At 39.4% G+C, this 27,464-nt stretch overlaps 2 protein-coding genes across 2 annotated transcripts in view; one reads left to right on the top strand and one right to left on the bottom strand.

Annotated features, from left to right (window-relative positions):
* cactin (cactin, spliceosome C complex subunit) overlaps positions 1-27,464 on the top strand; it is a 282,033-nt gene that overhangs the window by 152,511 nt on the left and 102,058 nt on the right. The window lies entirely within an intron of this gene.
* On the bottom strand, positions 23,572-25,739 carry LOC137248019 (uncharacterized). The gene is made up of 2 exons (XM_067778913.1): positions 24,771-25,739; positions 23,572-24,188 (listed from the first exon to the last, which is right to left on the bottom strand). The coding sequence occupies exons 1-2, from the start codon at positions 25,143-25,145 to the stop codon at positions 23,967-23,969; spliced, it is 597 nt and encodes a 198-aa protein (XP_067635014.1). The 5' UTR covers positions 25,146-25,739; the 3' UTR covers positions 23,572-23,966.

Here is a 27,464-nt window from a genome sequence, read left to right as displayed (position 1 = left end):
CGAAGTGCCACTGATTACTGTTGCCTGATCATAAACTCATAATCCAAGACTCATAACAATCATTGGTCACATCTATAATGCCTTCGCGAATGAAACATCCTTCTCAATTTGAGTTAACACGAGGCAGGTCCCCAGTGAACTCCACAAACAGGCATCGGACCTCTATGCCACGAATTGCCCGGTAAATCCTGTACTCAAAGAACAATACGCAAAACTTGCAGAAGAGGAACGCACACTCCCTAGGGGAACGCGAGTCACTCTAGCTCAACTTCGATCTGGATACTGCAACAGGTTAAGCTCTTACCTATCCAGAATCAACCCCGACATACCAAACATATGTCCTCATTGTAACGTGTCCCCATATGACACCAACCATCTCTTCAACTGTATTGTGGAACCAACGCCCCTAACACCACTCCCATTATGGTCCACCCCTGTTGAAACAGCAAGTTTCCTTGGACCCCCGTTAGATGATATTGATGCAAATTTGTGATCGGTTGCACCTATTGGATGGGGCGAAGCACTGCTACAACAACAACAACATAAGATTGGTCTTAGTGGCATATTTTCCTTATGGATTTTAGGAAGACCGTATAATCAGCAAAAAACTCACCCGGCCAATATCCAGTCAATTGTCAATTTTCCAGCACCGACTACTATGAAGCAACTATGGCGCTTCCTGGGAATGTGTGGATGGTACCGGTGATTCATACCCAATTTCGCCACAACCGCCTCGCCGATGACAGACTGCCTCCGGAAAAGAAAAGCGTTCGCGATGACCGAGAAGGCCACTCAAGCTCTCGAGGACCTGAAGCGAGCACTTGTCTCCACAGACGTCCTGGTTAGCCCAGACTTCAGCAAACCTTTCTTCATTCAGTACGATGCCTCAACTCAAGGCATCGGAGGCGTGCTGTTCCAGAAGGACGAAGAGGGAATTGAGAGGCCCATCGCCTTCATGTCCCAGAAGCTGAATTCCGCGCAACGGAATTATACTATTGCCGAGTTGGAGTGTCTTGCGGCAGTCGTTAGCGTGCAGAAGTTTCGGGCATATGTAGAAGGCCTCCCATTCACGATTCTCACAATATGAGCATGAAGTGTCTAATGGGACCGAAAAATCTCGCAGGCCGTCTCGCCCGATGGAGCTTGAAGCTACAATCGTTCGATTTTCGGATAGAGCACCGTAAGTGCGTGCAAAATATGGTTCCGGACGCGCTTAGCCGCATGCATATGGAAGAGATCGTGGAGAACGCGGTACACAATATACTGAACTTTCATTCGGCACTCCGACAGAACGGCAGGTCACGGAGGGATTACAAAGATGCTTTATAGGCTGAGAACGTGGTATTTTTGGCCAGGCATGGTTGGAGATGTTAGAAATTTCGTCTCCAAGTGCGAGCTTGTAAGTGTTCGAAGTCACCGAACGTGACGTCACGGCCACCGATATTGGATCGAGACCAACGAGAGTGGGATCGACACGTCCGCACGCTGCCTTCGCACTGCGAAGTGCCACACACGAGACAATTGGCGTGGAGCCGTATAAAGCCGTTTTTGGACAGACCATGATCCACCATGGGAATGCCTATGAGGAGCTGCCCAGACTAAATTCAGTGGGCGAAGCCAGCGTAGATGTGCTGACGGATCTGACCGACTTTCGTTGATAAGGGGCAGGCTGGTTCAAGGACTGGAGGCGCAGAAGAAAGGACAGCGAGCGTACAATACCAGGTCGCATCCTATCAGATACCGGGTTGATCAAACAATTTACCGGAGGAATTTTAAACTGAGTAGCGCTGCGAAAGGTTATTACGCAAAGCTTGCGGTCAAGTAACATAAGTCGCTGGTTCTCGCGGTGCGAGGCAATCCGCTGTATGAGATCCGGTGGGTTGGTATCATGGGAAGGATCTCCGCATATGATCGGAACTATGCCCCAAGCGGACGAATGAGACCGGCTTTTCGAGCGTTTCATCACCGCAAACACCTCTAAACCGCTCGCCCTGTTGCGGTCACCCCGTTAATTTCAACGACCTTTCTGCTAACACTGGCTGCAAACATGTTAAAGCTAATGCAAGAACCTTAAACTGCATGTTGCGAACGCAGTCAACTCAGCTGTTTTTTACATTTCTGTCCTTTTTCCGGTGATTGCTCAAGGAGTTGGACGTGATCAAAAATCAGATCCCAAAATACTAGAAAAGCAACAAAAGTCAATTGGCAAATATCATCGCGTACTCTAAATAAGAGGCCACTTTGGTATGCCAGCACGGCGGGCAGAATTAAGCTATTGGAGCAGATTGGCATCAACAAGTGTGGACGCAGCCGGCAGCTAATTGTAATAGCTGCAATTTTTTTGGACACAGCAAATTCAGTGTGCTGGACACCTAACCAGTCCGTTAAAGAAAACGCACAGTCTTTGGATAGATATTTCGCCAGCAGGCGTAAGTCACTACCCTGTCCCCACGTCACAGACAAGAAGTGCCGGGACAGTTTGCTAGCAGAAATACCAGGTGATAGTGTTCTGAAGTTTTTACATGGAAACCATCACAGCTCGGCTTTGAGCTGCATAGATCTTTGCCACAGCATTTACTCCGGCAGCATCCCAACATATTGGAGTGCATAAATAGTTGCAAGGTCACCGCAAATAGCTTTTAGGTCGCCAATATGTTGAACATTCGTCGTACATTATAAAATTTTATCAGCACATTAGAGTGCGCATACCTTTTGTTTCCCTCTCCTCTACAAGGAGAGAATCTTCAATAATAGTTTGGCTAAATTCATCATAGTAATGTATTTGAGTCGCATGGTCTCACGCGTGTGAATAAGTGCACAGGGGCACACCTAAAGAAGTAGGAAAACAGAGCGGGGGAAATTGTAGGGATACACCCATAGTTTTAGCGCTCACCGGAGCAAGACGTCTTGTAGGAGGTAGGCTGCCAAAACCCAGGCGTGGGTTGCACACTAAGTACCCTGTGGTTTCCCAAACCTCTTCTCTTTTGCTGCTTTGGGCAACATCTTTTAAACCTTGTTAATTTCAATCGACGGGTCAAACTGGGTCAAGTAGATGAGACTAGGCGACATGTTTGAGTAGCTTCGAATTTTGCATAATTCTTTTTTTTTCCAGATTTTATTAACATAAGCACTGTAGCTTTATAGGGTTACGAGGGCCGGTCGTGAGACCCATATAGTATGTAATAAATACATAGTAAATAAGGACCACACGTTGGTGTGAGTACAAACATGTGAATTAATGTTTCAATAAATTTAAAATGAATTGCTAATCAATTTAGGTTGATGGTATTTGATTTCGGATGTGATGTGGTTAGACGGACGGACAGGGAGGGATCGAATGTATGACTTGAGTTGACAAGAGACGATAAGGCGCGAGTCGGGGTCGACAACCATAAGGCCACTGCCGACCATGGAAGCGAGGGAATAAGAGGGCTGGCCAAATAACACCATCGGCAGCTGCAAACTTCGGAGGAGTCATGGTAAGTGGCAAACGGGAGTTCTGAGTGTTGTCCCCATCGAAGAGGTGAGAAACAAAGGGGGTACGAATTTTTTTGTATGGTGCGGCCATGCAGCGGTGCCACAAGAACCCACGGGCTGGCGAGCTAGCTCGCGCGTAAGCAAGCGTACCCCGTGGCAGACCGGGCATGGAAAGCTGAGAGGCTGAAGGCGAGGAGTTCTTCGCGGAGATAGGCAAAAAGCGCGTCAACGCAAAACCCGTACGTAACAGCCCAGCAAAAACTGCCTAACGCATTCACGTATACATATGCGAAATCTTCAGCTGTCATCTGCTCTACAACAAAAAAAGTTTGTTCTGGCTATGGCGGAACTATACCAGGTGGTAGCACGGTGACCGCTGATTTGTATTTTTTAATATGATTTGCTACATCAACTTCCGGGGCATTACGATTTTGACATTAGTCCATCGAATTACAAAAACAAAGTACGTGGAACTTTTATCTATGTTTGTAGCTATGTCACCATGCTACCACCTTGTATGGTGCCGCCATGGTTGTGGCTGAATGTAGAGAGGGAAGAGGAGATATCATTTTTGCATTCCCACTTATTTGTTTTGCTTTCTTGACAGATTGCATGCGTCAAAAAATATTAATGGTATGTAAATTTAAAAATAAATAAATGTAAGGCGCGATAACCTCCGAAGAGATCTAAGGCCGAGCTTCTCTTCCGACTTGCGTCGTACTCCTCTTGATTTTCCCAACAAATTGGTCGGACGGGACCTACATGTTTATGCCGACTCCGGACGGCATCTGCAAGACAGATGAGTTTTCACTGAGAGCTTTTCATGGCAGAAATACACTCTAAGCGCTTGCCAAACACTGCCGAGGGGCAACCCCGCTTAGAAAAAATTTCTTCTAATTGAAAAATCTTATTTCTAAAATGTTGATGTTGCTTTGCCCGTGGTGCGAACCCAGGGCATACGGTGTGGTACGCGGAGCACGCTACCATCACACCACGGTGGCCGTATGTAAATTAAATTAATTTAATTTTTGAATGGGCCGAAACGTTCTTGTATTGTAGATTTTATATGCGGTAATTGTACCAATGGAAAACCTGATGGCGCAAGTAAGTGAAATGTAGTAAATAAAACCAAATTTTCATTTGAAATAGTATATTTAATTAAAACTTCAATTGAATTTAAAAAAATAGATGCCACCGCTGCTAATAGTACAAAATCCCTTTCTGGAGTTATACTAAATAAAATGAATGCTGACTCTACCAAGGGATCGTTTAGTACAGTAACTGCAGATGCAATTGGCAGCGCTGGGTCTGTAACAGCAACTGGAGTCCACAAACGCCACGAATTCCCGGAATCTTCTGATCAACAAAACCAACAACAACCGAATAAAAAGCGTAAGTTGCTGTTGAACGGAGGTATTAGTATATCTCCACAATATACGAACGAAAATTTGAATGCATACTTAATATCATTAGAAAAGAACGATAGGGCTTCGTCTCAACCATATGATAGAAATGACCAACATGCACAGCAATACCGTCAACAACAACAGCAACAATTGCAACATCAACAAAATCAACTTTGGAATCGTTTGTCCAATTATCAGCAACAACAAAACGATGCCGGACCATTTTCAACTGTTGCTTCCAAACAAATTAATCAACAACGGCAACGTAAATTCAAAAAGAGGTAGTAAATCGCGTGAAATTTTTCAAGATATTGGTGGTATGGAGAAAACTTTAAAAGAACTTTGCGAGTTATTAATGCATATAAAAGCACCGGACATATATTTTGTTTTGGATCTAATACCACCTCGTGGTTTATTATTGCACGGACCGCCTGCATCTGGAAAAACGTTACTTGCGCATGTAATTGTTGGGGTATATATACATGCAATTTATAAACGTAAACCTTTATTTTATATATACTACACATTTTTCTTTACAGCAATTAAATTTGCCATTAATAGAGGTTGCTACTACAGAATTAATAGTTGGCGTCTCGGGTGAATCTGAAGAACGTATACGCGATGTATTCGAGCAAGCGCCAATTTATGCACCTAGCGTTTTATTTATTGATGAAGTTGATGCTATATCATCGAAGCGTTTGTTTGCACAAAAACATATGGAACGTAAAGTTGTGTCACAATTGATAAGTTGCTTGGATAATTTGAAATTAACCGAAGATGGACAAAGTGTTTTAGTTATAGGTGCAACCACACGACCTGATGTATTAGATCGGGCTCTAGGACGTGTTTGACGTTTCGATAATGAAGTTGCTATAGGGATACCCACACGCAAGGATCGCAAAGATAAATTAACGATTATTTGTTATGGGCTATCGATTATTATAACATTATCAGCCCAATTCTAAACAAAAATTCCGTGCGAGTTTTTTTCCTTCTCCCATTCCTCGTATTCTAAATAAAAATTCCTTGTGAGTTTTTTTACTTCTCCCTTTCCTCCTATTCTGAACAATGTTCGAAAAAGCGGAAACCGGTTATGGGAGAAAAGTAGGTATTATGAATGTGAGTGAGAAGGAGATTTCTCTGCCATTACTTAGGAGTTTTTTCACTTGTCAAATTAAAGGGAATGCATCGAAATAGTTAAAGGAAATCGGTTCTTTTAAAAAAGAATACTTATTTGTACAAATTTGTGCTACAATATGTACATTCTACCACAATATTCTTTATTTTAAGTCGAAATTATATCATAAGCGACGGAAGAGCTCTTGACATATTTAATGCAGCCATCCAGAAATTGCGCAAGAATTTTTTAAGAAGGCTTAAATAGATTTTGGCATTTGATGAAATACGAATTCAACTCGACTTGGCCACCAGAAAATTGCTTTGCTGAATAGAAGCAGGCAACTCGAGCGAATTTGTGTTATCTCGCCATTTTCTTCTTCTTATGCTCCTCTGTTGATGTGGCATCAATTCATTACTCACTTCAGTGAATACCATATGAAATGCAATACTGTGCATTGTTTATACTTTATTTCTTAATTTCAAACGAATGCGCAACAATAATCAAGCTTTTCAATTTTTTAAACAAAATAAGAAATGCGCAACGAAATTTCAATTGACAAAACAGCTGACTTCGAGAATTCGAGATTCCTATTCCCCAATTATTGTTCTCCCTAGGAGAAAAGAATTGGAGGAATTTTTCCGCGGGAATATTTAGAATGAGGTGTATAACTTAATATAATAAAGGATAAAAATATATTACAAAATAAAGTGATAATGTATTCCAAATTTTTAAATAAATATTAATTTTAATAAACATTTTATAAAAAAGAAATTAAGTGTTATTTTTTCGTTATAGATGCGTTAGAACTATGTGATAAGTATAACAGCTAGATAATTTGTTATTTACTTCATTATACATATATGCATTAGGAATATCAGATAAATACAACAACTAGATAACATGTTATTTATGCCGTAACGCTAACGCATAGCTTTATGACATTCGTTGCTGTATAAATCATGTTATATATGAATAGCATATTGAAAAGAGAAAAATATATGAAAGCTTAATAGCAGAATTTAGTGAACCTAAAAGAGAAGGCTGCTCACATGTATAGAAAAATATACGTGAGGATTTGTCACTCTGTATTAACAAACTGATGTAAACTTTTTGAATTTCTCACGCATAGCTATTGTAGCACTACGGATAGTTTAATGCATTATTTAACAAGTAGCATTCTCACTGGAATATGTTACACCGAATTCCTTTTTGTTGGTGTTGTCCGGCGAAAAATTGTCGCGTTTTCGACTAATTATGTTTATTGTGTTATCAATTAGTATATAAATAAAGGTGCTTGGGTAGCTATTTTTGAATAATATATTCTTTATTTTCTTCAATGTTATCTTTATCACTGAGTAGCTCTACTTTTCTAATCATACTTGTTGCCGTATTAATTTTGTTTGCTTCCACGCATATATATAATACTCCTATATTGCTAACAGAAAATGCTCGCAGTGTGTTTTGAATTCGAAATCAAAACAAGACAGGCTATTGAATACAAAAACCAAAACGTTTAAACAGCAATATATCGGCACTCTGATGTTTGGGAATTTACCTAGCCTTTTGTAGCAATATAAGAGTATTACATATATTAGACTGGGTCGATTTCTTAACCGATATCGCGCCATCGATTTTTTGATAGGATTTGGGCTCAGGAAAAAAAGTTCCACTACGCATACCCAAAAAACTAATTTTCGAGCCTGTGAAATTTCATTTTTTTTACTTTTTCTCGACTTTGATTTTTTAGGGTTTTTTCATGACCTACTAAAAAAATTTTAATCTGATTGTAAAATTTTCATGTATACCCTGTCCGACCCAAAAATATCCGCTAAAAACGTTGGCGGTAACAGTTTTTTGGAAAAAAAAATACATACAATTTTTTTAATAGGTCATGAAAAAAACTTTAAAAATCGAAGTCAAAAAATGAAATTTCGCATGCTCGAAAATTATTTTTTTGGGTATGCGTAGTGGAACTTTTTTTCCTGAGCCCAAATCCTATCGAAAAATCGATGGCACGATATCGGTTAACTTTCGTCCATACAAATCGACCCACCCTAACATATATGCTTCCACGGGTGGTTTGAATGATAGTTGATTAGTCGGCCCGATGCGATGGACTGAGTATACCAATTCATTAATAACTGTTTGTTTTTTCTACTTCTACATCTAGGAAGGCTATTTTATTTTCCTCTTCTTTTTTCCATAGTGAATTTATGCTTGTATGTTGCACAATTAATATTTTTAAGATGTCTTCCGCGTCCTTGGTTTTTTTATGATTGCGAATACATCATCTACATACTTTTTGGTGCCCTTTTCTTTTAATTCAGCTATGCTCTCTTCAAGTATTTTGTCCAATACTATATCCGCTATAGTCGGAGATAGTGCATTTCCCATTGGCATCCCGTATGTTTGTTGGTGCAACCTCGAGTTGTACATAAAATAATTGTTTTGGAACTGTTTTCTTGAGATGTTTGTGTGTTTTTGCAATTGTGACCATTGTTTCATTATCGCCTGTATTGCTAGATGTGTTGGAATGTTTGTGAATAGTGAAATTACGTCGAATGTTATGAGTATTACATCATCTTCTATGTTAATATTCTTTAATCTCTCTTTTAGTTGAAATGCATTTCTTATGTTGAAATCTTCTGATATTATGTTCTTGAGTATAGCATCAACATAGTTGGACAATTTGTAACAAGGTACCTTTGTAGATGATGAGATTGTTCTTATGGCCGGTTTTTCAGTAGTTTAAACTTCAGTTAAAGTTGACTAGAGTTTAACCTTGCCACTTTGTTCGATAACATAAAATTTTCCTGCTCATCTCAGCTTAAGCGGCCAAAGTGGCAGGGTTAAACTCTAGTCAACTTTAACAGTAGTTTAAACTCGTACTGAAAAACCGGGCATTAGTGGCATATTTTCCTTATGGATTTTAGGAAGACCGTATAATCTTGGCGCGACGGCTCCTGTAATGAGTCTCATTAATGAGTTCTTTAAAGAAAACAAAATGAACATAAGAGGAACATTTCAGCTAGCTAGTACAGCAGCCGTCGCGCCAAGATTATACGGTCTTCCTAAAATCCATAAGGAAAATATGCCACTAATGCCCGGTTTTTCAGTACGAGTTTAAACTACTGTTAAAGTTGACTAGAGTTTAACCCTGCCACTTTGGCCGCTTAAGCTGAGATGAGCAGGAAAATTTTATGTTATCGAACAAAGTGGCAAGGTTAAACTCTAGTCAACTTTAACTGAAGTTTAAACTACTGAAAAACCGGCCATAAGAACAATCTCATCATCTACAAAGGTACCTTGTTACAAATTGTCCAACCTTGTTGATGCTATACTCAAGAACATAATATCAGAAGATTTCAACATAAGAAATGTATTTCAACTAAAAGAGAGATTAAAGAATATTAACATAGAAGATGATGTAATACTCATAACGTTCGACGTAATTTCACTATTCACAATCATTCCAACACACCTAGCAATACAGGCGATAATGAAACAATGGTAACAATTGCAAAAACACACAAACATCTCAAGAAAACAGTTCCAAAACAATTATTTTATGTACAACTCGAGGTTGCACCAACAAACATACGGGATGCCAATGGGAAATGCACTACCTCCGACTATAGCGAATATAGTATTGGACAAAATACTTGAAGAGAGCATAGCTGAATTAAAAGAAAAGGACATATACAAAAAAAGTATGTAGATGATGTATTCGCAATCATAAAAAAACCAAGGACGCGGAAGACATCTTAAAAATATTAATTGTGCAACATACAAGCATAAATTCACTATGGAAAAAAGAAGAGGAAAATAAAATAGCCTTCCTAGATGTAGAAGTAGAAAAAACAAACAGTTATTAATGAATTGGTATACTCAGTCCATCGCATCGGACCGACTAATCAACTATCATTCAAATCACCCGTGGAAGCATATATGTTAGGGTGGGTCGATTTGTATGGACGAAAGTTAACCGATATCGCGCCATCGATTTTTCGATAGGATTTGGGCTCAGGAAAAAAAGTTCCACTACGCATACCCCAAAAAATAATTTTCGAGCATGCGAAATTTCATTTTTTGACTTCGATTTTTAAAGTTTTTTTCATGACCTACTAAAAAAATTGTATGTTTTTTTTTTTTTTTCAAAAAACTGTTACCGGCAACGTTTTTACCGGATATTTTTGGGTCGGACAGGGTATACATGAAAATTTTACAATCAGATTAGAATTTTTTTAGTAGGTCATGAAAAAACCCTAAAAAGCAAAGTCAAAAAAAGTAAAAAAAATTTAATTTCACAGGCTCGAAAATTAGTTTTTTGGGTATGCGTAGTGGAACTTTTTTTCCTGAGCCCAAATCCTATCAAAAAATCGATGGCGCGATATCGGTTAAGAAATCGACCCAGTCTAATATATGTAATACTCTTATATTGCTACAAAAGGCTAGGTAAATTCCCAAACATCAGAGTGCCGATATATTGCTGTTTAAACGTTTTGGTTTTTGTATTCAATAGCCTGTCTTGTTTTGATTTCGAATTCAAAACACACTGCGAGCATTTTCTGTTAGCAATATAGGAGTATTATATATATGCGTGGAAGCAAACAAAATTAATACGGCAACAAGTATGATTAGAAAAGTAGAGCTACTCAGTGATAAAGATAACATTGAAGAAAATAAAGAATATATTATTCAAAAATAGCTACCCAAGCACCTTTATTTATATACTAATTGATAACACAATAAACATAATTAGTCGAAAACGCGAAAATTTTTCGCCGGACAACACCAACAAAAAGGAATTCGGTGTAACATATTCCAGTGAGAACGCTACTTGTTATATAATGCATTAAACTATCCGTAGTGCTACAATAGCTATGCGTGAGAAATTCAAAAATTTACATCAGTTTGTTAATACAGAGTGACAAATCCTCACGTATATTTTTCTATACATGTGAGCAGCCTTCTCTTTTCCGTTCACTAAATTCTGCTATTAAGCTTTCATATATTTTTCTCTTTTCAATATGCTATTCATATATAACATGATTTATACAGCAACGAATGTCATAAAGCTATGCGTTAGCGTTACGGCATAAATAACATATTATCTAGTTGTTGTATTTATCTGATATTCCTAATGCATATATAATGAAGTAAGTAACAAATTATCTAGCTGTTATACTTATCACATAGTCCTAACGCATCTATAACGAAAAAATAACACTTAATTTCTTGTTTATAAAATTTTTATTAAAATGAATATTTATTTAAAAATTTGGAATACATTATCACTTTATTTTGTAATATATTTTTATCCTTTATTATATTAAGTTATACACCCCAATTCTAATTATTCCCCCGGAATTTTGTTCTCGCGGATTTTTTTATTCCCGCGGAAAAATTCCTCCAATTCTTTTCTCCTAGGGAGAACAATAATTGGGGAATAGGAATCTCGAATTCAGCTGTTTTGTCAATTGAAATTTCGTTGCGCATTTCTTATTTTGTTTAAAAAATTGAAAAGCTTGATTATTGTTGCGAATTCGTTTGAAATTAAGAAATAAAGTATAAACAATGCACATTATTGCATTTCATATGATATTCACTGAAGTGAGTAATGAATTGATGCCACATCAACAGAGGAGCATAAGAAGAAGAAGATGGCGAGATAACACAAATTCGCTCGAGTTGCCTGCTTCTATTCAGCAAAGCAATTTTCTGGTGGCCAAGTCGAGTTGAATTCGTATTTCGTCATATGCCAAAATCTATTTAAGCCTTCTTAAAAAATCCTTGCGCAATTTCTGGATGGCTGCATTAAATATGTCAAGAGCTCTTCCGTCGCTTATGATATAATTTCGACTTAAAATAAAGAATATTGTTGTAGAATGTACATATTATAGCACAAATTTGTACAAATAAGTATTCTTTTTTAAAAGAACCGATTTCCTTTAACTATTTCGATGAATTCCCTTTAATTTAACAAGTGAAAAAACTCCTAAGTAATGGCAAAGAAATCTCCTTCTCACTCACATTCATAATACCTACTTTTCTCCGATAACCGGTTTCCGCTTTTTCGAACATTGTTCAGAATAGGAGGAAAGGGAGAAGTAAAAGAACTCACAAGGAATTTTTATTTAGAATACGAGAAAAAAGTCGCACGGAATTTTTGTTTAGAATTGGGCTGATAATGTTATAATAATCGAGAGTCCATAACAAATAATCGTTAATTTTTCTTTGCGATCCTTACGCGTGGGTATGCCTATAGCAACTTCATGATCGAAACGTCCAACACGTCGTAGAGCCCCATCTAACACATCAGGTCGTGTGGTTGCACCTATAACTAAAACACTTTGTCCATCTTCGGTTAATTTCAAATTATCCAAGCAACTTATCAATTGTGACACAACTTAAGTTCCATATCTTTTTGTGCAAACGAACCATTCGATGATATAGAATCAATTTCATCAATAAATACAACGCTAGGTGCATAAATTGGCGCTTGCTCGAATACATCGCGTATACGTTCTTCAGATTCAACCGAGATGCCAGCTATTAATTCTGTAGTAGCAACCTCTATTAATGGCAAATTTAATTGCTGTAAAGAAAAATTTGTAGTATATATAAAATAAAGGTTTACGTTTATAAATTGCATGTATATATACCCCAACAATTACATGCGCAAGTAACGTTTTTCCAGATCCAGGCGGTCCGTGCAATAATATACCACGAGGTGGTATTAGATCCAAAACAAAATATATATCCTGTGCTTTTTTATGCATTAATAACTCGCAAAGTTCTTTTAAAGTTTTCTCCATACCACCAATATCTTGAAAAATGTCACGCGATTTACTACCTCTTTTTTTGAATTTACGTTGCCGTTGTTGATTAATTTGATTGGAAGCAACAGTTGAAAATGGTCCGGCATCGTTATTTTGTTGTTGCTGATAATTGGACAAACGATTCCAAAGTTGATTTTGTTGATGTTGCAATTGTTGCTGTTGTTGTTGACGGTATTGCCGTGCAAGTTGGTCATTTCTATCATATGGTTGAGACGAAGCCCTATCGTTCTTTTCTAATGATATTAAGTATGCATTCAAATTTTCGTTCGTATATTGTGGAGATATACTAATACCTCCGTTCAACAGCAACTTACGCTTTTTATTCGGTTGTTGTTGGTTTTGTTGATCAGAAGATTCCGGGAATTCGTGGCGTTTGTGGACTCCAGTTGCTGTTACAGACCCAGCACTGCCAATTGCATCTGCAGTTACTGTACTAAACGATCCCTTGGTAGAGTCAGCATTCATTTTATTTAGTATAACTCCAGAAAGGTATTTTGTACTATTAGCAGCGGTGGCATCTATTTTTTTTAATTCAATTGAAGTTTTAATTAAATATACTATTTCAAATGAAAATTTGGTTTTATTTACTACATTTCACTTACTTGCGCCATCAGGTTTTCTATTGGTACAATTACCGCATATAAAATCTACAATACAAGAACGTTTCGGCCCATTCAAAAATTAAATTAATTAAATTTACATACGGCCACCGTGGTGTGATGGTAGCGTGCTCCGCGTACCACACCGTATGCCCTGGGTTCGCACCACGGGCAAAGCAACATCAAAATTTTAGAAATAAGGTTTTTCAATTAGAAGAAAATTTTTCTAAGCGGGGTCGCCCCTCGGCAGTGTTTGGCAAGCGCTTAGAGTGTATTTCTGCCATGAAAAGCTCTCAGTGAAAACTCATCTGCCTTGCAGATGCCGTCCGGAGTCGGCATAAACATGTAGGTCCCGTCCGACCAATTTGTTGGGAAAATCAAGAGGAGTACGACGCAAGTCGGAAGAGAAGCTCGGCCTTAGATCTCTTCGGAGGTTATCGCGCCTTACATTTATTTATTTTTAAATTTACATACCATTAATATTTTTTGACGCATGCAATCTGTCAAGAAAGCAAAACAAATAAGTGGGAATGCAAAAATGATATCTCCTCTTCCCTCTCTACATTCAGCCACAACCATGGCGGCACCATACAAGGTGGTAGCATGGTGACATAGCTACAAACATAAATAAAAGTTCCACGTACTTTGTTTTTGTAATTCGATGGACTAATGTCAAAATCGTAATGCCCCGGAAGTTGATGTAGCAAATCATATTAAAAAATACAAATCAGCGGTCACCGTGCTACCACCTGGTATAGCTCCGCCATAGCCAGAACAAACTTTTTTTGTTGTAGAGCAGATGACAGCTGAAGATTTCGCATATGTATACGTGAATGCGTTAGGCAGTTTCTGCTGGGCTGTTACGTACGGGTTTTGGGTTGACGCGCTTATTGCCTATCTCCGCGAAGAACTCCTCGCCTTCAGCCTCTCAACTTTCCATGCCCGGTCTGCCACGGGGTACGCTTGCTTACGCGCGAGCTAGCTCGCTGGCCCGGGGGTTTCCGTGGCACCGCTGCATGGCTGCACCATACAAAAAAATTCGTACCCCCTTTGTTTCTCACCTCTTCGATGGGGACAACACTCAGAACTCCCGTTTGCCACTTACCATGACTCCTCCGAAGTTTGCAGCTGCCGATGGTGTTATTTGGCCAGCCCTCTTATTCCCTCCCTTCCATGGTCGGCAGTGGCCTTATGGTTGTCGACCCCGACTCGCGCCTTATCGTCTCTTGTCAACTCAAGTCATACATTCGATCCCTCCCTGTCCGTCCGTCTAACCACATCACATCCGAAATCAAATACCATCAACCTAAATTGATTAGCAATTCATTTTAAATTTATTGAAACATTAATTCACATGTTTGTACTCACACCAACGTGTGGTCCTTACTTACTATGTATTTACTACATACTATATGGGCCTCACGACCGGCCCTCGTAACCCTATAAAGCTACAGTGCTTATGTTAATAAAATCTGGAAAAAAAAGAATTATGCAAAATTCGAAGCTACTCAAACATGTCGCCTAGTCTCATCTACTTGACCCAGTTTGACCCGTCGATTGAAATTAACAAGGGTTAAAAGATGTTGCCCAAAGCGGCAAAAGAGAAGAGGCTTGGGAAACCACAGGGTTCTGAGTGTGCAATTCACGTGTGGGTTTTGGCAGCCTACCTCCTACCAGACGTCTTGCTCCGGTGGGCGCTAAAACTATGGGTGTATCCCTACAATTTCCCCCGCCCTGTTTTCCTACTACTTTAGGTGTGCCCCTGTGCACTTATTCACACGCGTGAAACCATGCAACTCAAATACATTACTATGATGAATTTAGCCAAACTATTATTGAAGATTCTCTCCTTGTAGAGGAGAGGGAAACAAAAGGTATGCGCACTCTAATGTGCAGATAAAATTTTATAATGTACGACGAATGTTCAACGTATTGGCGACCTAAAAGCTATTTGCGGTGACCTTGCAACTATTTATGCACTCCAATATGTTGGGATGCTGCCGGAGTAAATGCTGTGGCAAAGATCAATGCAGCTCAAAGCCGAGCTGTGATGGTTTCCATGTAAAAACTTCAGAACACTATCACCTGGTATTTCTGCTAGCAAACTGTCCCGGCACTTCTTGGCTGTGACGTGGGGACAGGGTAGTGACTTACGCCTGCTGGCGATTTATCTATCCAAAGACTGTGCGTTTTCTTTAACGGACTGTTTAGGTGTCCAGCACACTGAATTTGCTGTGTCCAAAAAAATTGCAGCTATTACAATTCGCTGCCGGCTGCGCCCACACTTGTTGATGCCAATCTGCTCCAATAGCTTAATTCTGCTCGCCGTGCTGGCATAACAAAGTGGCCTCTTATTTAGAGTACGCGATGATATTTGCCAATTGACTTTTGTTGCTTTTCTAGTATTTTGGGATCTGATTTTTGATCACGTCCAACTCCTTGAGTAATCACCGGAAAAAGGACAGAATTTTCACAAAGCTCATGCAGCCTTATCTGCAGAAATGTCAAAAACAGCTGAGTTGACTGCGTTCGCGACATGCAGTTTAAGGTTCTTGCATTAGCTTTAACATGTTTGCAGCCAGTGTTAGCAGAAAGGTCGTTAAAATTAACGGGGTGACCGCAACAGGGCGAGCGGTTTAGAGGTGTTTGCGGTGATGAAACGCTCGAAAAGTCATTCGTCCGCTTGGGGCATAGTTCCGATCATATGCGGAGATCCCTCCCAAGATACCAACCCACCGGAACTCATACAGCGGATTGCCTCGCACCGCGAGAACCACCGACTTAAGGTACTTGGCCGCAAGCTTTGCGTAATAAACTTTCGCAGCGCTACTCAGTTTAAAAATCCTCCGGTAAATTGTTTGACCAACCCGGTATCTGATAGGATGCGACCTGGTATTGTACGCTCGCTGTCCTTTCCTGTGCGCCTCCAGTCCTTGAACCAGCCTGCCCCTTATCAACGAAAGTCGGGCAGATCCGTCAGCACATCTACGCTGGCTTCGCCCACTGAATTTATTCTGGGCAGCACCTCATAGGCATTCCCATGCTGGATCATGGTCTGTCCAAAAACTTTATACGGCTCCACGCCAATTGTCTCGTGTGTGGACTTCGCAGTGCGAAGGCAGCGTGTGAGACGTGTCGATCCCACTCTCGTTGGTCTCGATCCAATATCGGTGGCCGTGACGTCACGTTCGGTGACTTCGAACACTTACAAGCTCGCACTTGGAGACGAAATTTCTAACATCTCCAACCATGCCTGGCCAAAAATACCACGGTCTCAGCCTATAAAGCGTCTTTGCAATCCCTCCGTGACCTGCCGTTCTGTCGGAGTGCCGAATTAAAGTTCAGTATATTGTGTACCGCGTTCTCCACGATCTCTTCCATATGCATGCGGCTAAGCGCGTCCGGAACCACATTTTGCACGCCCTTACGGTGCTCTATCCGAAAATCGAACGATTGTAGCTTCAAGATCCATCGGGCGGGACGGCCTGTGAGATTTTTCGGTCCCATTAGACACTTCATGCTCATATATGCTGTGAGAATCGTGAATGGGAGGCCTTCCACATATGCCCGAAACTTCTACACGCTAACGACTGCCGCAAGACACTCCAACTCGGTAATAGTATAATTCCGTTGCGCGGAATTCAGCTTCTGGGACATGAAGGCGATGGGCCTCTCATTTCCCCCTTCGTCCTTCTGGAACAGCACACCTCCGATGCCTTGAGTTGAGGCATCGTACTGAATGAAGAAAGGTTTGCTGAAGTCTGGGCTAACCAGGACGTCTGTGGAGACAAGTGCTCGCTTCAGGTCCTCGAGTGGCCTCCTCGGTCATCGCGAACGCTTTTCTTTTCCGGAGGCAATCTGTCATCGGCGAGGCGGTTGTGGCGAAACTGGGTATGAATCACCGGTACCATCCACACATTCCAGGAAGCGCCGTAGTTGCTTCATAGTAGTCGGTGCTGGTAAATCGACAATTGACTGGATATTGGCCGGGTAAGTTTTTTGCTGACCTTGACCCACAATAAAACCAAGATACTTCAGTTCCCTTTGACAGAACTTGGACTTTTCTAAATTAATCGTTAACCCTGCACTAGCAAGACACTCAGCTAACTCCGCTAGGTGCTGCAGGTGCGTATCAAAATCGGGAGAGTAGATCAACAGGTCGTCTATGTATATAAATACGTGTTCTCTTAACCGAGAAGGAATGCACTTGGCCATCAGCCGGCACAGTCTCTGAACTCTCCAAAGGGATCTGCCAAAAGGCATCCTTCAAGTCGATCCCGGAGATAAAGTAAGTCTCTCGGAGCCGCGACAAGATCCCTCCAACATGCTGTGTCGGGTACGCATCTTTCTTGGTGCGTTCATTTAGCTTCCGCATGTCTACGGAGATGCGTTTCTTGCCGGGCTTCTCGACGAGAACGATTGGAGAGCTCCACGAGCTGTTGCTTTCACCGATAACGTCGAGCTTCAGTATTCGGTCGATTTCATCATGGGCGCACTTCTGTTTTAGAGGAGACATCGGATAATGCCTCTGCTTTACCAGCACCGTATCGTCGAATACTTCTATGATGTGCTCCATGATGTCGGTTCTGCCTTGACCAAGTTCTAAGTCGAGCTGAAACGGCAGTCAGATTAAATAATGAGGGAACTGTATGAGATTAGCAGGGAACTCACCGGAAAATACAGAAGTGACCATAAACAGTAAAAGACTTAAACGGAAATCTTATTACTGAAAGCGCCCCCTACGAAAAATGAAATAATTTGAGCAATCAAGTCCTTAAAAAAGGGCAAGGCCCCAGGAACTGATGACATATATGCTGAATACCTCATAGCAGATCCAGATACCACAGCTGAAACCTTACTGCCAATCTTCCGTCAGGTATGGGAAGAAGAATCTTACCCTCATCAGTGGAATGAAGGCATACTGGTAAAAGTCGCAAAAAAGGGAGCTACCTATGATTGTAACAATTACAGAGGTATCACCTTACTCTCGATTCCTAGGAAAGTGTTCTCCACGAACTTACTGTCCCGAATTCAAGAGGCGGTGCACGGAACTCTAAGAGAAAATCAGTTTGGCTTTAGACAAAACCGATCCTGTGTTGATCTATAAATACCGTCCGTATCATTGTTGAACAATGCTGTGAATACAGAACATCAGCTTATTTACTTTTTATTGACTTTAAAAAAGCTTTTGATAGCCTCGACAGGAAATACTACGAAAACGAGGGATGTCCAATAAAATAATTAACATTATAAAGGCAATGTATGCCGAATCTAAGTGCCGGGTCAGTCACGATGGGTGCCTATCAGAACCCTTCGAAGTTAAAAGCAGGATACGACAGGGATGCATACTCTCGCCGCTCTTGTTTATCTTGGCATTAGACGAGATTATGAGGAACGCAGAAAATGGTGGATGCGGTGTACAGTGGACGCCTTTCACTCAGCTAGAGGTCTTAGAATATGCAGACGATGTCTGTCTGCTAAGTCACAGAAGAACTGATCTTCAACACAATTTAGAAGCTGTCAAGACACGTGCAAAGGAGGCCGGACTGAGCATCAATACAGCGAAAACGAAAGTCATAATCTGCGGCTACAGTATTTCATCAAGGCCATTAATGCTCGACGAAAATTAAATCGAAAGTGTAGATTCCGTTGTTTATCTTGGTAGTATTGTCTCAAATAAAAGCGATGCAGATGTGGACGTTCAGTCTCACATAAACCAAGCAAGAATGGCTTTTGGACAACTGACAAATGTGTGGAGGTCCAGTCAAATATCTTTAAAAACGAAGCTTCGACTGTTTAATTCGAATGTTAAATCTGTACTGTTTTATGCTTGCGAGACGTGGAAAAGCTCAACTTTAATTCAGAAACGTCTACAAATTTTTATTAATAAATGTCTGAGCCGAATCCTGAAAATTCGATGGCCGGAAAGAATTTCAAATGACGAGTTATGGTCTAGAACAAATCAACCTAAGGCTGCCACAGAAATAACTAAGCGTAAATGGTCATGGATTGGTCACACTCCCAGAAGACCTCTAGTAAACATAGCCAGACAAGCATTGATATGGAATCCACAAGGAAGCCGACGACCTGGTGCACCTGCGAAAACTTAGCACAGAACTGTGGATAAAGAACTCGAAGACGCAGGATACACGTGGAATGATATCACAAGAACCGCACCTAACAGAATACGATTTAAGTCGGTGGTCGAGGCCATATGCTCCAATAGGAGTTGAGGAAGATGATGATGATGAGAGGTGCTCGTACCATTCTCTTCGACGACCGGCTTTTTGGACCCCGCGTCCGTTTGCTGGTTCTGCCGAGAGAATTTATCTTTTGTCGGTCGATACAATGCTTCCACTATCTCAGGTCATTCCTCCGCAGGGTCGGTTTCCAACTCCTCCACGGTTTTCCTGCGAAAGGTTTTTTGCTCCAATTCCGGGAGATGTTTCTCGGCTCGTCGGCATTCCGACTGCAGCTCCTCCAACGTGTAGCCTCCAGCGATGAGCCTCAAATCCGGTTTCGGTCCTTATCGAGCTACCATCATCTTCTCCCTGACCAATGCTCTCAGAAACCCTACTCGAATCGGTCCTCGCATTCCCTGTGGGCGTGCGAGTGCGTATCCCCCCTTTGCAGGCAGGATAACCTGTCTGCTAGACCGTTCATATATTTGCGTAACGTTTTAACGACCTCTTTGGTTGCATCCGTCGTTGACTGACTCACATCCAATTGATGTTGAACGAACCTGAGTTCAAACTTCCGCAGTAGCTTTTCGCGCACTGCACCTAACTGCATGGACTTCGGACTCGATGTACCTGCTTGACATTTATCATCGCTCTCCTCGAGCGTCCCTGTTCCACCCTCGTTTACGGAGTTGAGTCGCTGATCGCACTGTTCCGCCGGGACCTCATTCTCCTTCTCTACGGAACCTTCGCTACGGAGTCTTTCTTTCGTTTTTTGAGGCTTCGTCATTGCGGAGCGATACGTTGTGTACCAAATTTCAGTTGCAAAATGGTTATGAAGTTTTAATATACGTGATTCAAAATCGAAAATGTGTGTTTTTATATACATACTTATGTAAAGTAATAGTACCTGTATTAGGGCTGAGTGATATGTATATGGGTAAAAATATGTGAAATTGTTGTATGATTAAGTGGCTTGATTTTCGGATGTGACGTATGTCCGCCTAACGTCGTTCGTCGATTGTCCTATTCTAAAATAAGTGTCCATTTAAAAATCTCTACATCGACACATTTACAGGCCTATTCTGTGCACTTGACAAATTCACCATCTTGCTTATTTGTCAAGTTTGATTATTTATCAAGTATTTTCTATTCTGTGTCAAATATGCTCTTTGGTTGACAAGTTGTCAATATCTTAAACCCTCTTGACAATTCAAATTTGCGCTAAAAATTACGTTATTGCGTGTTTGTGTCTGAATTAAAATGGAAGAAGACTTATTACTTTTGCTGTTATTGTGTGAAGATGAGGAAAATGAGGAAAATAGAGATCGCTCGAGGTACTTAAAATCCCTGAGAGATGCCAGCAATCCATTTGCCTTAAGTGAAAATGTGTTCGTTCAACATTTCCGTTTGACCCGTTCTTTGTGCCGTCGCCTTATTGATGACTTGGAACCGCACGATGATCAACAAACCTCCTTGCCAATAACGATCCGTGTTCTATCGGTATTGAACTTCTTTGCTAATGGATCGTACCGAACATGCGTGGGCAACAATTACACTATGCCTATGAGCCAGACGTCTTTTTCCAGAAGTTTGAAATCTGTGGCAAACCTAATTGTGAGAGTTAAGGGCAGTGAAATCGAGTTTCCCCGCACAGTCGAAGAAGAGAATATTGTTAAAACAGGGTATGCGTGGTAATGAAATTTTTCAGATAAATCTATAACGAAAATCTTTGTACTATTTAAGGTTTTTCCGGAAATTCGGCATAAAAAGTACAATAGGTGCAATTGATTGCACCCACATTGCCATTGTTGATCCGCCTTCAAACAATATGGAGCGTCCGTTAAGCCAATACCTAAACCGAAAAGGCTACTACAGCATTAATGTTGAAGCGGTATTTTCTGCCTTTGTTAAAAATATTTACAATTTATTAAATTTAATTATTTTAAGGTATGCGATCATCGCTTGCGTTTTACATTTCTAAATGCCAACTTTCCAGGAGCGACACATGACTCATGCATATGGGCAACGTCTGACCTACGCGAGTATTTGATACGCAAGCATAACGCCAGTTCTACTTCCAACCAAAGGGAATCATGGCTCATTGGAGATCAAGGATACCCTTTGGAACCATGGCTTCTCACACCAGTTGCAAACCCAAGTACCACGAAAGAACGGAAGTTTAATAAGATACATGCATCTGGAAGAAATTGTATAGAAAGGGGATTTGGTGTTGTGAAGTCGCGTTTTAGGTGCTTGCTTAAGCATCGAGTGCTACATTATTCTCACGAAACAGCTGCTGCTATTATTACGAGCTGCGTCATATTGCACAACATCATGGCAAAAGCTGGTATGGCAGAGGACGTAGATATCGTTGAAGATGATCATGAATTCGAAAGAGATCCAAATGACTCTACTCAGTACACCCGCGAGGGAGAGAGAACACGGTCTAGATACATATCAACTCTTTAAAAAACTGCACATGTAAATATTTCATTTCCCAAATAAAAAGCATAATATTACTCATAGCTAAAATGTCCTTTTCGACTCTACATTTTTGAAAGTAGGGATACAATCACCGAGAGCTTTAGGTTCATGGTTTGCAAATGTTACTCCAGTGTAGAAGAAATTTGGACGTCTCTAAAAAACACACAAACAAAAACTTATGGGCGTGCATAGCCCTTCATTAAAGGACGTTTATATTTAAAAAATTTACTTGCGTGTATCTATCGAATTTGACCCCTTCCCTAATCATTTCAGCTCCTTATTATTTTGCCCCTTCACCTCTCCTTTTTTCCTTTTTGTTCGCTTTTACCAATTGTTTTTGTCAATAATGTCAAACAAAGTAATTGACAATAAACAAAAATCCAGCATTATCAGTGATTTGCACCAGATGGCGCAACACTGAATAAATAAAGTTGGTAAAAAGGAATAGAAGTAGCAAATTTGCCAGTCAAACAAACCACCGCTGTATAGCTAAATGGTTAGCACAGCATGCCTAAAGCGTACTGATGATGAAGGCTTAGCACCCTTCGAAATGGATCTATCTGCGCAGCTATGGCAGGTTGTCTGAAAAATTTTCTACTTTCTATTCCAAAAACAAAATACAATTTTTCAAATTTAGAAAAATTAAAAAATAACAATAATTATCATTGGAAAAAAATTATTGCTCTGACCTTGAGCTCGAATCGAACCTTGAATCGTTCGCTTTTACCTTCTCATATCGTCCTTCTCTTTTTTATCTTAACCTTTTTCTATCTTCATTCAAATATCTACCCCTATCACAATCCGTAGTCCTAATCATATAGACACACACAAGATTTTTATATGTACATAAATATGTATGTATTCTATATTAAATTTTATTTATAAAAACAAAAGAAAACAATTACATAAATGTAACAACAGAAATAATTCATTTCAATAGCTCTCACAGACGAACTAAAAATTTAAAAATAAAAATAAAGTTATATATGTAGCTTAGTGAAATAATGTAGAATATAAAGTTTGACTTTAGTAACTTTTTATTATGTTTTATTTTATTTCGTTTAATTCATTTTATTTTATGGTATTTGAGTTTTTTATCTATTATTTAATTTATTTTAAAATATTAAATTTATTTTGTTATAATTCTCATTTATTTTATCTTATTTTTTACAATTTTTCTTATTTTATTTCATTTTTCATTATACTATTTTATTTGATTACAATTTTTATTATTTTATTTCATTTTTCATTATTCTATTTTATTTGATTACAATTTTTATTATTTTATTTCATTTTTCATTATTCTATCTTATTTGATTACAATTTTTATTATTTTATTTCATTTTTCATTATTCTATCTTATTTGATTACAATTTTTACTATTTTATTTCATTTTTCATTATACTATCTTATTTGATTACAATTTTTATTATTTTATTTCATATTACAGTTTTTCTTGTTTATTTCATTTCATTTAATTTTACTTTACATTGTTTTACCATACTATTTTTTTATGATTTCAATTTTTTAATTTTGATTGGAAAATAAAAGTCCTTGGTAAAACAATACTGTAAAGGCACTAAAATATGGGTATTTGTTATATATGCATAACTTTTATTTTCCAATTGAAATTTGTTTTCCAATTAAAATAAAATAAACGAAAAATAACTAGTTATTACTAGCAATTTGTTTAATAAAATAAAATATTATTAGCAGTCCCTGACTTTGACATGTGTATAGAGAAGTTTTACGGACTATTATTATACTAACTAGCATATTTTTATAAGGAATTCAGTCTTTGGTTCAATTATAATTAACGAAAATTACTAGTCCGTAAAACTTCTCTATTCTTAAGTTTAATTTGGTTTTAAAACTTTGACTAGTTCAGTCAAGCAGCTCGTTAAAGTTGTGATAGCTTGAATCGTTTCACGATGCTCCTGACGCTGTTCCTCCTCTCTTCTTTCCCGTCGTTCTTCAAAACTATTCCGTTTGCTTATATCGCTCATTAGAGTACTTATAAGTTTGCTTCGTTCTGCGCGAGACATACGGACTGAGCTTCCATTCAAAACTCCAGCATTCTTGAAGGAAAAAATTTCAGTTTAAAAGTGTCCGATCTATGTACATATTTATATATTAGGGAGGCCAAAAAAATTATTTTCGTTATTTTATTGGTATACGGAAAAGGAAGTATGCATACTGATCCAATATAAGTTTTTAATATTAACGGGACAAAAATCCCATAGCAGTTTTTCCTTTACTTCTATGAACATCATTATATCGACGTGCCATACGAAAACTAACAAAAGAAATTTTGTGTCTGACAAAACTAATAATTTCATTTTATGTCTGAAGAAAACTAACTACCTAAAAGTGTTAGTTTTCGTCTGACAAAAAAATAAAATTGCTAGTTTTCGTCAGTCACAAGTCGAAAATGTTAGTTTTCGTACAGAATTTTGAGTGTTAGTTTTCGTATGGCACGTCGATATCTTACTACTGATAGATCATTCAACAAATTTCTACTCAAAAATTGCAGAAAGTATAACGCTCTACAACAAATTTTGTCCAGCGTTCAATTTCGAGAAAATATATGTATGTATAAACCAATCCAAGAAAAGGAAAACCATATTTTTGCCCCACCCTAACATATATGAATTACTTACCTCAGTCTCTGGCTCAAGAGGTGGCATACCAGGCATCGATGGTTCGAAACTTGCTGATTCAGCATTAGTCTCCGGCGATGATGGTCTCCACATTGCTACAAATAAGTCTGATGCATGGTTTTGCTGCGGCAAAACCGTTGGCGAATTCAAAGGACTCATCGCAAGGATACGGCTTGGAGATTGTGTATCACTCTCAGCTGGTGACGGACTCTGGAATATGGACGATGTTCTTGCTGGTAGTTCTTGTGGTGGCGAGTTCAGTCCACTACTTCCTAAACCGGCACCATCAACCGCTGATAAGCCAAAAGTAGCCAAAGCGCGATCTTCATTAAGTGATTTGCATTGTGGACCACCACCAGTAACCCTTTGGCTCATTTTTATACGTCGTGCACGTGTACGTAACTGGCTCTTCCATACTCCAAGCGTCTGTATGTAAAAAAATTATACGCAAAGCCATTAACTAATTTGTTTACATTTTACAAGACGGTTCAATGCTTATTATTGATCAAAAATGATGTTGGTACCAAAAGACGCGCCTTGACTCCAGTATCAATAATCCGAAAGTGGAAATTGAAAATATTATACATATATATTATACATATAAGTTATTGCCAAAAAATCCAAAAATTAGAAAAGGTCGGTCTAAAACCGGGGTGTAATCCATACTTTGGTAAAAGTCTAGATGTGGGGTCGACTGCTAATACGCGTCAAAAAATATCGAGAGAAGTGTCAAAAGGCGCGTATTAATCTCGAGAACAATAATACGAAGGCGGAAAAGAAAAATTTTATCTCTGTCCGGAGATATTTGCAGTTGAATTTGGTGATTTTCATGTGGTTGTTATTGTGTTGTACCCACAAAAAAAATAAAAAATAGTGATAGTCTAGTTGCGGGGTTGACTGCTAATACGCGTCAAAAAATATCGAGAGAATTGTCAAAAGACGCGTATTAATCTCGAGAACAATAATCCGAAGGCGGAAAAGAAAAATTTTATCTCTGTCCGGAGATATTTGCAGTTGAATTTGGCGATTTTCATGTGGTTGTTATTGTGTTGTACCCACAAAAAAAATAAAAAATAGTGATAGTCTAGTTTCTTTTCCGCCTTCGGATTATTGTTCGCGAGATTAATACGCGTCTTTTGACACTTCGCTCGATATTTTTTGAGACGTATTAGCAGTCAACCCCGCAACTAGACTATCACTATTTTTTATTTTTTTTGTGGGTACAACACATTAACAACCACATGAAAATCACCTAATTCAACTGCAAATATCTCCGGACAGAGACAAAATTTTTCTTTTCCGCCTTCGGATTATTGTTCTCGAGATTAATACGCGTCTTTTGACACTTCTCTCGATATTTTTTGACGCGTATTAGCAGTCAACCCCGCAACTAGACTATCACTATTTATTATAAGCGCGGCCGAAGGCCGCCAACGCAGAATGGTTTTATGCGCAAAAATACCACTAATTACCACTAATTTTGCACTACAACTTACCATTTTTCTGCAGAACGTGTTGGTCCTCTTAAGGCGTTTAGCTCCTCTGCCAGTTGAGCCCATAGAGAGCGCATTTGTTGCGGTGACCTGGGGTTATTTTTTCCTGACCCCATTTCAGGGTTAGCACTATAAAAAAACACGTCGTGCTCCAATTGTTCGCGCGTAGCACTATCGCACTTTAATTTTCTATAAAAGAAATACAATATAACTAAAATATAATGAAAAATAATAAAATACTTACGTTTCTGCAGACTCCATTTAAAAATTGTTCGCGCTAAACAGTTGTTTTGTGTTTACAATACTTAGTTCACCACTGTGTTGGGAAAAGCATACGCATAAGAGCTTTTTAGAGTTGTCAACTTACGCACAGAATAACAAAATTTATCAAGTTGATAAAAATCTTGATTATTTGTCAACTTATTGACAATTTGTCAAATGCACAGAATAGGGCCGTTAGTCTGCACTCCTAAATAGCTCCCGTCCATCTACTATGGTTCACGACACTTTCGTCCGCTCTAATAAAGGCTAAACGAGCTACCTGCGAACCCAAGGTAGTGTCTAACATCTGACACAATTGCTCAGCTATGTATCAGCCAGGCAAGCTATCAGCTAACCGACGTTCTACCTTCCGTATATTCCGATTAAGCATTGACACAATTGACGGAAGATAACTCTTCTGCTCATCAAGATATCATATGCTGCTTAAAGTGCGTGTAAATGGAGTAAATTATTAATTTTGTTACGTACGGGTTTTGGGTTGACGCGCCTATTGCCTATCTCCGCGAAGAACTCCTCGCCTCCAGCCCCTCAACTTTCCATGCCCGGTCTGTCACGGGGTACGCTTGCTTACGCGCAAGCTAGCTCGCCGGACCGTCGGTTCTTGTGGCACCGCTGCATGGCCGCACCATACAAAAAAAATCGTACCCCCCTTTGTTTGTCACCTCTTCGATTGGGGCAACATTCAGCACTCCCGTTTGCAACTTACCATCACTCCTCCGAAGTTTGCAGCTGCCGATGGTGTTATTTGGCCAGCTCTTTTATTCCCTCCCTTCCATGGTCGGCAGTGGTCTTATGGTTGTCGACCCGGACTCGAGCCTTATAGTCTCTTATGAAATTCACATGTTTGTACTCATAACAACGTGTGGTCCTTAATTACTATGTATTTGTTACATACTATATGGGCCTCACGACCGGCCCT

The sequence above is a fragment of the Eurosta solidaginis genome, chromosome 4 (genome assembly GCF_040869045.1).
Source record: "Eurosta solidaginis isolate ZX-2024a chromosome 4, ASM4086904v1, whole genome shotgun sequence".
NCBI lineage: Eukaryota > Metazoa > Arthropoda > Insecta > Diptera > Tephritidae > Eurosta > Eurosta solidaginis.
Note: the sequence above shows the minus strand (reverse complement) of the source record. Positions and strands in the feature narration are given on the sequence as shown.